Source organism: Dermacentor andersoni, chromosome 8 (assembly GCF_023375885.2).
Source record: "Dermacentor andersoni chromosome 8, qqDerAnde1_hic_scaffold, whole genome shotgun sequence".
In the NCBI taxonomy this organism is placed as follows: domain Eukaryota; kingdom Metazoa; phylum Arthropoda; class Arachnida; order Ixodida; family Ixodidae; genus Dermacentor; species Dermacentor andersoni.
In genome coordinates, this window is record NC_092821.1 from 39,991,394 (window position 1) to 40,003,902 (window position 12,509).

At 48.3% G+C, this 12,509-nt stretch overlaps 2 protein-coding genes across 2 annotated transcripts in view; both read right to left on the reverse strand.

Annotated features, from left to right (window-relative positions):
* The window catches only part of LOC126519861 (fatty acid synthase-like), a 97,584-nt gene that overhangs the window by 79,308 nt on the left and 5,767 nt on the right, over window positions 1-12,509 (reverse strand). The window contains exons 2-3 of the mRNA XM_072284055.1: window positions 3,532-3,786; window positions 2,897-3,070 (exon numbers count right to left, since the gene is read on the reverse strand). Coding sequence (XP_072140156.1) covers window positions 2,897-3,070; window positions 3,532-3,763 — 406 coding nt within the window. The 5' untranslated portion in view covers window positions 3,764-3,786. The remainder of the gene's footprint in view (window positions 1-2,896; window positions 3,071-3,531; window positions 3,787-12,509) is intronic.
* LOC126519862 (fatty acid synthase-like) overlaps window positions 7,091-12,509 on the reverse strand; it is a 191,846-nt gene continuing 186,427 nt past the window's right edge. The window contains exon 15 of the mRNA XM_072284056.1: window positions 7,091-7,173. Within this exon, the coding sequence (XP_072140157.1) occupies window positions 7,091-7,173 (83 nt within the window). The remainder of the gene's footprint in view (window positions 7,174-12,509) is intronic.

Consider the following 12,509-nt stretch of genomic DNA (forward strand, 5'->3'; position numbering starts at 1 on the left):
CATTTATCAGGGGAATAAGAGTCGTGCGAAAATACATAAGAAAAAATAATAATGTAGGGAAAGAAGTCTTAAAGGAAGAAGTATGGTACTTCAAAGCGTGCGAAGAATCCCTGTCAAATATTAAGAGCAACGATGTTGATCAAAATGTGAATTGCAATTGCCAATAACGGGTAATATGCTAGAAGACGTTATAATATTTCTGTATATCTCGTGTTTTGAAGGTATTGAATGAAGTCAGAGCACCCACTTAACGCCAAGTGTGCTTTGACAGTTTTTTTTGTCTTCGTCGGCCACGCACTATGCGTCTACTGCTCCAGAAACTAGATTTTAAGGCCTCAACTTTAAACGGGCAGTTTGAACGGCACGGTTTTGGAAATGACGCGCTTCCTAAACGATTATTCTCCTGGAAAGAAGATTTAGCGATGCAATCAATAAATCCTGGTCTGCTCAAATCAGTCGTTCCATACTTGTTGGAAATGTTTGCTTGAAACATTGTATTTGTGGTTGTGTCCGAGGCATATCTGCTCGGATGACTTTCTTGTAATACTACTGCACACTGCGACTGCGATCATAGGACATGATGTAGACATCCCTTAAATGACTTCGCTCTCCGCAATAAAACATCGCTCCTACCACAAGTCGAGATGAGCACATCACCTCCTTCACAGATACTGCCCTTCACCGAGCTACATATTTACCCTAATCTTCAACCTTCCGTGATGGAGTAGGCGCTATGACACTTCTCTGTTAAGCGCGACGGCGCGGGATCAAATCCTGGCCGCCGCGGCCGCTTTTCAGTGGCAGCTAATGAAGAAACGGCCACGAACTTTGCATTCAGTGCACGCGAAAGAGCCTCAAGTAATTAAAAACGCAGTGCCCTTTCACTCTGCTTAGAAGCATGACCAGTGAAGCTGTGTATGTGGGCGCCTTAACGGCGAACTGCACCTTCAACGCGGGAGGCCCGGCATTTCACTATCTTCGGAATAGGCCCACGTAAGCGGAGTGCTTAACGCCTGCTTCACCTTCGCCGTGGGTCAGCCAGGCATTCCACTATCTTCGGCATAGGCCAAATAATGAGGAGTGCTTAACGTCTGCGTCACCTCCACGACGGGTCGCCCCGGCATTTCAGTATCTTCGGGATCATCCCACGTATGCGGGTCGGCCCGGCATTTTAGTATCTTCGGGATCGGCCCACGTATGCGGAGAGGTTATCGCCTATTTCAAATTCGCCGCAGGTCAGCCAGGTATTTCACTACCTTCGGGATCGGCCCAATAGTGCGGAGTGCTTAACGCCTTCTTCAGCTTCGCCGCGGGTAGGCCTGGCATTTTACTATCTTTGGGATCGGCCCACTATGCGTAGTGCTTAACGCCTGCTTCCACTTCGCCGTGGCTCAGCCTAGTATTTCACGATCATCGGGATCGCCTCACTTAGGGGAATGCTTAACGTCTGCTTCACCTTCGCCGTGAGTCGGCCCAGTCTTTCGCGATCATCGGGATCGGCCCACACGTGAGGAGTGGGCCGATCCCAAGCAGGAGTGCTTAACCCCTGCTTCACCTCCACCGTCGGTAGGCCCAATATTTCACTACCTTTGGGATCGGGTCACGTATGCGGAGTGCTTAACGCCTGATTCACCTCCGCAGCGGGTCGGCCCAGTATTTCGCTAACTTCGGGATCGGCCCAATAATGGGGAGTGCTTAATGCCTGCGTCATTTCCACCGCGGGTCCGCGCGGCATAGCACAAGCTTTTAAATCGGCTCACGTATGGGGAGTGCTTATCGCCTGCTTCACCTTCACTGCGCGTCGGCCAGGTGTTTCACTATCTCCTGGATCAGCCCAATAATGAGGAATGCTTAACGCCTGCGTCAACTCAACCGCAGGTCGTCCCTATCATTTCAGCATGTCACTATTATCGGGACTGGCCCGCGTATGTGGAGGGCTTAACGCCTGCTTCACCTCCGCCGCGAGTCGGCCCAGTTTTTCACGATCATCTGGATCGGCCCAATACTGGGGAGTGCTCAACGCCTGCGTCACCTCCACCGCCGGTGCGCGCGGCATAGCAGAAGCTTTTAAATCGGCTCACGTATGGGGAACGCGTGGGAACCTCCGCCGCGGGTCGGCCCGGCGTTTCAGTATCTTCGGGATCGGCCCACGTATGCGCAGTGCTTAACACCTGCGCAACCTCCGCCGTGGGTCTGCCCAGTATTTCGCTATCTTCGGGATCGGCCCAATAATAGGGAGTGCTTAACGCCGGCGTCACCTCCACCGCCAGTCCACCCGGCATAGCACAAGCTTTTAGATCGGCTCACGTATGGGGAGTGCTTAACGCCTGCGTAACCTTCGTCGCGGGCCGGCCCGGCATTTCACTATCCTCAGGATTGGCCCACGTATGGGGGGTGTTTAACGCCTGCTTTACGTCCGCTGTAGATCGGCCCAGTATTTCGCTATCTTCGGGTTCGGCCCACGTATGCGGAGTGCTTAACGCCTGCGTCACCACTGCCGCGACTCCACACACATAGCACTAGCTTTTAAATCGGCTCGCGTATGGGGAGTGTTGAATAACTGCTTCAGTTCTGCCGCGGGTCGTCCCCGTATTGTATTATCTTCGTAATCGGCCCACGTATGGGGAGTGCTTAACGCCTTCGTCACCTCCGCTGCGGGTCAGCCCAGCATTGCAGAATCTCTGGGATTTTTTTTTCTGCACGCGGACACGATAGTGGGGAAAGTAAACCTTAGCGACTTCGCTGTAAAATTGGGAGTCCCCCACTACAGCGCGCTTCATAATCATATCAAGGTTTGGGCTCGTAAAAGCCCAGTATTTTTTCTGTAATTATTTTTTACATAAAAAATGAACACTTGAGAGCTTTCACCAATTGATTTAAGGACCAACTTGCTCACCCATATCCCCGGCTATTTCGGTGATCTTTGCGTGAACATTGGGGTCGATGCGGACCGACTGTATCCTGACAGGCAGCTGCAATCTTCGTTGTGGCTTCCAGATGACGCTAATGTGCACCAGGGCGTCAAGGAAGGTCACCCAGTTGTCCTCCCACTTCAGTTTTCCGTATGGTTCTGCAGGATAGTTGCACAAATGAAAAACGCGCTGGTTTGAATGCTGTGAGGCGAATGACGCTGAAGCTGAAGTGTACGGATGTGTAATTAGTAATCCAATTCATGAACGCAATCGATCAAATAATCAGCTTAGGAAGCCATCGCAGTGATACAAGTCGACAACAGTGTCGAAATGCTACGATTAGCAGAAATACTTCAGAAAATTCGGGGATGAGAGTGACGTCACGCAAGGAAAGGGTTACGTGCTTTTTTCATAAGTAAAGAAATTTTAGGAATGCAGCCAAACACAATGTCTTGTGTGTGCCCCCAATGGGTGCTCGGGTTCGAACTAAAATATGCCAGAGGGGTACCGTTATTTTTTCACGAAACATATTTCAACCATTCAAACATCAGTCAAGTCGTCATTCTGTAACCTCAGGTGTAGATGCATTGATGCGCTATCATTTCTACTTGGCACTTACTCTGTGAGTTAGCCTTGAGGACACTCTGGAAGGCTCCGTTGTACTGGTATCCGCGGAGTCTCAGCTCCTTGTAAACGTCTGAACCGTCCATATCGTATGCAACAGTCTCTGGGGGCTGTCCAGGAGGGTCCTTGAGGAGCACTGTCTGACCTTCTTCGGCCATGCGGATCCGGCCTTTGCAAACCACCGCTCGACCCTCACACACTTCAAACTCGCCAGAGGTGGGCAGCATGCTGATCTTGAAGCGGACGCAATCTGGGCGCCGAATAGTATGTTATCAGTTTACTGCAATAAATTGTCATGGCTGAACTAATGCACAGCAATGCCATTGACATTATGCCCTATTTAAACTATGCCACTTTAGTTTTGTGAAGAGCTGAAATCCAACAAAAGTTATTTAGAATGTCAAGCACCATCGCAAGGCTGGTAGCAAAGCTCCATTATCCATTTTACTGAGGTCACAGCAAAATGAAGCTGCTATCTCAATGGAATAGCTCCTCGCATTGCAGTTGCTTTAATTATTGTTTTGTGGTGCCCCCTCACTGTTCGACGGTTCTATATCGAAGCATGGGGCTCCTGGCAATGCCGTCAACAATGCAGGAGTGTTTTTTTTTTCACCTCGTCATCGTTGTTTAAGTTAGTGCGCAAGCTGCGCAACACTTGTTCCCTAACGAAAAATTGCACGGGAACTCGCACGCCTGTTTATTTTTTTTATTTACTTCAAGATACCTTACAGGTTCAATGAGGAGCATTGAGTAAGGGGGCATAACTGCATGAAAGTTGTGCAGGCGAATACCGCCAAGATGACTGGAAATAATCGCCGCAAAACGGGGCTGCAAGTGCAGAGCTGCGGTAGCTTGACTATATCAGTGCATCAGTGCAATAATTTTGTTTTAGGCGTTTTATCGGATAAAAAAATAATTTTGTAAATTGTATGAGAAATAGCTGAGACGCATATTGCTGCACACATTCTGCTCAATGTGTTTTCCAAATGAAATAAAAAACGAAAACGCTTTGGCACGTTTGCATAAACGCTTAGGCTTGAGCATTCCTTTGTGTGAAAAGTACAGACGGCTCAGCATCGTCCATCAGAGCGGGTTTTCTCGTACAAAAAAAAAAAAGATCAATTAGCGGTTACGACGTCACTGCACATTGCTCTAGGCATAGTCCTAACACTTCACCTACAGCACAGGGACATACAAGTCCCGCACCCTCTAATCTGAAGCTTTCAGTTGACGTTAGGCTGTCTTATGTTAGGGTAGAGCTTACGCCTGTGCCGCTTCGGCAAGTGGCGCCCTGTTGAATGGAATGTGAATTTCCTTTCCGTACTTCAATTTGGCAGCCTTATAATGTGTTTCTTCGTTTTTTGGCTCTGGTGTAGAGACAGCGCGCTGTATAGTGCACCTAACCACGCATGTACAGGTTTGCTCATTTTAATTCTCCATGCTTGCATCCTCGGCGCACTTAAACAGCAAAGTCATCAGTGCATGAAAACGCCTGAAGCACAAAAGCGGTGCGAGAATTAAGCGGTGAACGGATCGCGAGTGAGATAGATCACGCATAACATAAACTTGATACATGCGGCGGCGAATGGCAGAAAACAGCGCACGATACAAATGAACTTCTGACCATCAACTTCTTTGGCGATCGCATTCGCCTTTCGTCTTCCCGAGACATGCATGTGGGACCTGACTCGCCCAATTTCACCTCACACGCTCGAATCGAGAATCCTGCTCAAACGGAGATTATTTAAATACTTCAAATCTAATAATGATTGGCATACGCATCGATGGGTTCATATCCATTAGGGCCGGCTTTTCGCGTGGGTGACCCCTGCAAAGGCTGGCATGAGCAAGAGCGATAGGACAGCGCGCTGTCGTTACAGTCCCTTGGTGCATCGTGCGAGAGCTTGCAGTCTTGTGAAGCCTGTTCTGTGCAGTCCATGTAGCGCTCACCGTTCACCAACAGTGAAGCATTGCCTACACGTTAAGTCGGGATGGTAAAATTTAGGCGCAGAAGTCAAGCCAATTAAAAACAGAATTTTTTCAGCTAACGGCAGCAGTGTTTCTTCATTAACTAATCTGCCGGTCCATCAAAAAATATGCAGTTTGAGCTTTGCTTTGGTTATCTGAGCATTTGTAAATAGGCACGAAAGAAACAGATTTGGAGTATTTTACTCGAGGGGGGAGGGGGGGGGGCTCAGGTTATGCTGCAAACCGTTATAAAATGATCCCCAGCCATATAATGTGTTACGTGTGCGTGGGTCAAATACTTGAACATTCAGAGTGCGCAAAATTGTGTAAAATGCATTAGAAGGCACTCGGCATGATACGATCAGCAAACTCTACATCTTTGAGAAGCAATTGGGCGTGTTATACGCAACAAAGCCGTTTCGTGAGTTCGAGATCGCCGGCTTGTGAAAATGGTTTGTGCAATAAAGCCGTATGAAATTACATTGAATAATGTATATATAGAGCTCAATTACGCAACTGATAAAATATATGAGGCTCAGAAGTTCATCTGAAAAAGAAAGCGCTAGTGTCATCGCAAAAGAGCCTATTTTTACAAGGTCTTTTGGTTGACTATGTACATCGCCGGGAACATGTTCGAGAAAGGGCTCGTCGTCAACGTGCCGATATTGCCGTGAGAGAGAGAGAAGCCGAATCATTACGACAACGAAGAGCCGCAGATCCGAAGTTTCGCTTGCACCCCTCTTCACAGTAGTGGAACAGCGGTTAATCCTTTTGTAGAACAACAGTTCCTTGTACTCAGAACGTAAGCTTCGGCAACTTTCCTTTATCTCCAAATTTTCTACGGACATCCGCTAAAGGTCTGGGATCGGAATTAAGGCAGCCGATGCACTGTCGGGGATCGGCACTATGCCTGCTGGCCCTGTGGATTTTGAACCTCTAGCTTTCGCCCAGTAAAACAATCCCGAGCTGCACCAATTGTGGGAAAACGGCTCGTTGCTCCAGCTTGCCGAGGTGCCGCTTCCCTACACAACCACATTTGTCCCGTGCGACACATCGCAGGCAGCTCCTCGCCCGTTCTTGGCCCATCAGTTCGATTCGATTCACTGCACGGGGTAAGCCATGCGGGGATCAGAGCGACACAAAGGATTATCAGAGACCGCTTCATCTTGCCAGGGATCAGCTAGGATGTTCGAAGCTGGGCAAGAAGCTGCCAATCCTGCCGAGCCGTGAAAGTGACCCGGCACACGCCTTGTTGGTGCAGCCATTTCGATCGCCAAAGAGCCGTTTGAATCACGCGAGCTTGGTGGGCCTCTCACGCGTGCCAAGGTTTCAGCTAACTATTCGCGCATTTCGACCCGTACTCAAGGTGGCCTGAGGCGACGCCTTTACAAGGCATCACAGCCGAAACAGTGGCGGAACCATTTGTTACTACGTGGGTGTCACGGTACGGTTGTCCGTAGCCGGCAGTTCCAAAGCTCGCTTTTTGTGCTCCGGCGACACTACTCGGCACAGGCCTTTATAACACCATGGCTTACCACCCATAGAGCAACGGCATGGTCGACCGTCTCTACCGACAACTGAAGGTGTCACTGACCGCCACGCTCGACAAACAGCACTGGCCGGAAAGGCGGAAAGACTGTTGTTCGCAGCCCCCCTTGTACTACGGGGGCTGCGAACAACAACCAACGATGACTTTGAAGTCAGTGTACACGAAATGCTCCATGGATCAGCAATCTGCGTTCCTGGCTAGTTTTTCGGCACCTAGCAAGACACTCTGTCAGCGGCCGCGCGGTTCTGTGAGAGGCTACATTCATTGTTCGACCAGCTTCGACCTACACCCTCAGGTATTGCCCACGGGCAGCCTGTGTTTAGTTTCCCGACAATGGACACAACCACGTACGTGTTTCTGCGACGCGACTCTATCAAGCCAACATTGCCTCCTTCCTATGACGGCCCTGTCGTGTGGTTTCTCGTTCAGAGACAACTTTGAAGACTGCCGTTCGCGGCAAAGAAGAGAGAGTGTCGTGCGACCACGTGAAACCAGGCTGTCTTGAACATTAACACTTAATTCCTTCCGCCATTCACACCTAAGTCTTCGGCATCCAACGGGGACAGGGGAAGCCCTTGCAGCGACCATGTTCTCCGTGTTCTCTACGTGTTCCCCACTCCGCGGAAAGGCAGTTTACTTCGCCGTGCATCGCTGTTTCTCGCCGTAGGGGCCGCTGCCCCCAGCGCTTTCATGAAATCTAAGTGGCTCACGGACTGGGACGCCACCACAACCACTCTGCAAACCTGCTTTTACCTTTGATTAAAGCCAGTCGACTCCCCATTCTCAAGCTGTCAAAGTCACCTTCGCTAAACGAAGCTCCCAACAAGCGCTTTCATTCCATGTAATAACAACACTCAGAAATGCAGCATAATCGACAGTCTCTTCTATTGTCGAGGAACTTAATTTCACTGTCATTCAAAGTGATAGAGGGTTGGCGAACAGGTGCCCCTTGCAGTCTAGATATGTGCCAAGCTTGTACAGTTTTGTTGTCTGATTAGGAGTGACATACACAATAGTGGTTTAGTCAAATAATGGCTTACATGGCCTCAATGAACGTTGCGGACAGTGCATTGCCAAATGCATGGAGGGCCTACCCTTCAAGCTGGCCAGCTGTTCCCATAACCTTACATTTATGCATCGGCTAGTCTTGCCGACATAGCACCACACACATTTGAGAGGAATTTTATACACTACATTTCTTTTGCATTCTAAAACTGGCGCCCATGACGCATCGTGCACTTTTTAGTAAGACGGTTAACCTTGTTATCATACATACTGTTTGCCGCAGGGCAAACGCCCCCCACTTATTCTCTTGCCGAAAAAGTGCATTCACGTCATATTTGGCGGAATCTTCGAGTTTTATACGATAAGACATGCACGTAAGGGATTACCGAAACTTTTTTTTTTAATTGGCTTCTTTTCATGCTTATGTCCTCCAATTTTATTCTCCTCACTATCTTTTCGCCTGCAGTTAGCAGCGTCGTAGTAGGGTATCGAGCCTCTTCGGGGCAAACCTACCGCTCAAGGAACGCTTCACTCAATTTACGAGGTCTGTTAGAAAAGCATCCGACCTTTGGCCGAAGAAAGAAAACTGACATAACTGCAGCGTTGGAAACCTAATCACCCTCAAAGTAGTCTCCTTGTGACCCCACATATTTCTCTCAGCGGTACTGCCATTGTTGGAAGCATTCCGCGAAGGCCTCTTTCGAAATAGAGTTTAGTCCAGCTGTCGTTGCAGCCATAATGTCCTTTCTTTTCTGAAATCGTGCTCCTTTCAATGGCCTCTTAATTTTGGAAAACAGCCAGAAGCCGCAGGGGGCCATATCAGGAGAGTAAGGAGCCTGTGGAAGTACAGGAGTCTGGATTTTTGTCAAAAAGTCTGAGTTAAGTGCGAGGAATATGTGGGAGCATCGTCGTGATGGATGCGCCAATTTCCTGTTGACCACTAGTCCTGTCTCTTTCGCCGCACAGCATCACGTAGGCGACGGAAGACATCCCTGTAGTACTCTTTGGGGATTGTTTGACCCTGTGGTGCGTACTCGTGGTTTTCCACACCGCGGGAGTCAAAGAAAACAGTCAGCATCAGTTTGACGTTGCTGCGCACTTGGTGGGACATCTTTGGTCTTGGTGACGTGGAATGCTTCTACTGTGACGACTGGGATTTGGTTTCCTGGTTGTACCAGTACACCCAAGACTCGTCACCAGTGATTATGGTGTTCATGAAGTCGGGGTAACTGTTTGTGGAATTCAGCATGTCCTGTGAGACTTCAACACGAAGTTGCTTTTGCTCCACCGTGAGCAGCTTCGGCACGAATTTTGCCACAACTCTCTTCATAGCCAAATAACCGGTCATAATGAAATGTGCAGAAAAAGTGCTGATGTCCATCTCTTCCGCAATTTCTCGAATAGGCACACGACGGTCACGTATCACCGCAGCGTTCACTTCGGCAGTGACCTGGTCATTTCAGCATGTTGATGGCCGACCAGAACGTGGCTCACTCTTCACCGTTCTGTGCGGCCGTCATTTAACCGGTTGTACCACTCCTTAATCAGTTTGCTGCTCATAGAATTGTCACCGAAAGTGATATGAATCTTCCGAACGGTTTCCACTTGGCTATCGCCAAATTTCAGGCAAAATTTGATGCAGCAGCGCTGCTCCAGCAGCTCCGCCATTTTCTTTGCATTAAAAAATAGACGAGACCACTGCGCGCTACCTTACTCAAACGTTGTGTCCCAGTGGCTGACGCTATCGGCCGGCGGGAAAAAATTCGTGCATGCGCACGAAGGTTCAATGTCGGCTGATGCAAGCGCGCTTGTTTCATATCCATCAGGTGTTCGCAAAAAAATAAGGTCGGATAATTTTCTAACAGACCTCGTATGTTTGGAAGTTCTTGTAAAAGCCGAATGAAAATATCCCCTGGCGATTCCATGTCTTACTATCCTTGAATGGGCGGAAGTGTGTTGTAGCAGAGATTTCTCAGTTCTCGAGGAATATTTCGAGCACAAGTGGTCATCTGCAAAAGTGAGCATCAAACTTAGGAACTGTAAGCAGCTATGTGCTGGCACTTCATATGTGAAAACTAGTCATTAGCCCCTTATCCTGAACGTACCCCACATACTGATGTGAACCCACCTAAATAATTGTTCACGCCCAAGATAAAATAATCGCCTACATATGGGAATATTTCAACACCTTGCCATCCAAATCGGAATTCACAAGGCCGTCAACACAACTAAACAAATGGCGTTATGCACTTAGAAGTTTGGGCAGTGCTATGCTAGTCCGACTGGGCGATGCGTAAATGTAAGGTTAAGAGAACGCCAGGCCCGCTTGAAGGGATGGCCCGATACGCATTTCGCAACTCACTGTGCGCAATGTTCACTGAGTCCGTGCAAGCCTTTATTTGACCAAACCGTTATATTGAATATATATATATATATATATATATATATATATATATATATATATATATATATATATATCTTAATCAGACAATGAGAGGCGTTGTAGAAGCTTGGCACAAGTCTAGACAGCGAGGAGCTTGTGTTGCCCATCAGGATATCGATTTGAATGATAGCGAAATTAACTTGCTGCACAATACAAGATATTGTCTCGATTGTGCTCCATTTCTGGGGGTTTTTACCTTGTCGAACGCATGCTGTGATGCCCATGCTCAGTGATTATCAGATGGTTCTGGAGGGTGTATATGTGATGTTTTGGGAATAAAGTACAGTTTCCAGTATGCGCATGTGTTCACTCCTAAAAAGTTCACACTCTTTGGGCTGTATTTTCTCCGAATACGATAATCCTCAGCTGTCTTGCCTGCATTTTCTTTATTTAACGCTGCGAGCTCGGTACTTCCAAGGGACGAACTGCTTGCGTGCTATCAGCTTGACACAGCATTCTCGACAGGAAAGTAGCGAGCGCCGAGTTTCAAAGAAAGAAAACGCAAGCAGGGCAGAACACGATTATTGTTGTGAGACAAGGTAAGCCCCAAAGGATGCAAGTTTTTTAAGAGTGTTTGCATCATTTTCTTGTTGTCGTCGTTTAGCGTGCGCCGAACTTTCAACATTAAAGTGAAACCAACGGCACTTAGCAGTGTACAACAAATGTACACTGCTAATGTACACAACAAATGTACATGCAAATGTACACAACAATGATCGTCATCTGTCTTGCTTGAGTTTCCTTTCTAGAAAACGCTGCGCTCACTACTTTCCTGTCGAGAATGTTCCTTCATGCTAATAACGCGCATGTCGTTTGAGACTTGGAAGTACCGTGCACGCAGCGTTAAAAAGAGGAAATGCGGACACGACTGATGACGATTATCGTTCTGTGGCAAGATATGACGTAAAGGGTGTAATTTTCCTTAAGAGTGTAGCCCGCCTTTCAGGCTCATTGAAGAAAGGGAGAAGTGAGTGCACGTGGGAGGATGCGCAGCGACGCTATAAGCGGCTTCTCCAACTGGTGCACTTCAAGCAATGTACTGACGCACAAATCGATTTTAATACCAGTGACGGATGTGGCCATGCTCCGAATATCTTTGACTCATAGAACGGTGTCGAGGCCAGTCAGTTTAAAGTTGTCCGGAGGGAGAGCTGTTGTACACTGCTAAGAGGACAGATACACAATAGTTTCTAGATGGTTTTCTCGCGCCTACAGGAGTCGCATATCGGGTCCTCGGCCATTTCCGTACGATAAGAGTAAGCGTTCGTGAACGCCACTGCCAGCAGGAAGCGGCATAACAAGGTAGCTTTCGCCGCAGGAAAGCCCAGATGGCTGTTGTCGCCACAGCAAGGTGTCCAGCTTATGCAAACAGCAACTGAAGGCACTTGAACTCCAGAAAACGTGTGACTTTCTGCGTGCAAGAAAACGAAGTTACCTGGTAGCATCCCATCTCGCGAAATTAATGCACGCGTGTGAGTGTCTTCCTGAGCAGACGGGGCAGCACTGTCGGCAAACTCGTTGCCGACAATTCCACACTGAGCAGGAATCCACTGAAAGTATGTGTCGTACCCTGTTTTCAGAGCGTGGTCGTCTATTTCCCTAATGGGGCATAAATGCTGCACAAATGTTCTGTGCTGTAAGGCCGACTCATTGCTGAGATGAGCTGCCCTAGAGTCATATACTATGACCCATATCTGTACCAGCTCCTCGGCGACGTAGTTGATAGCGGCATGCAGGGTTGAAAGTGTTGCCGCCGTAGATACAGTCGTGTACGACACTTTCAATTTAACTGTAATGTGCTTAGCTGAAACAACGAAAGCGACAGTTGGGCTGGCACGCGACGACGAGGCGTCGGTATACATCTGTATATGCGGTCATGCCCGTCTGGTGCAGTAATAGCAGCGTCAGCTGCTTCAGAGCCAACGACGTATGATTGGCATTCTTTGTAATGCCAGAATTAGCAAGGTTCACTTGAGGCTGTCGCACGCACCAAAGGGGAGATGAAGGT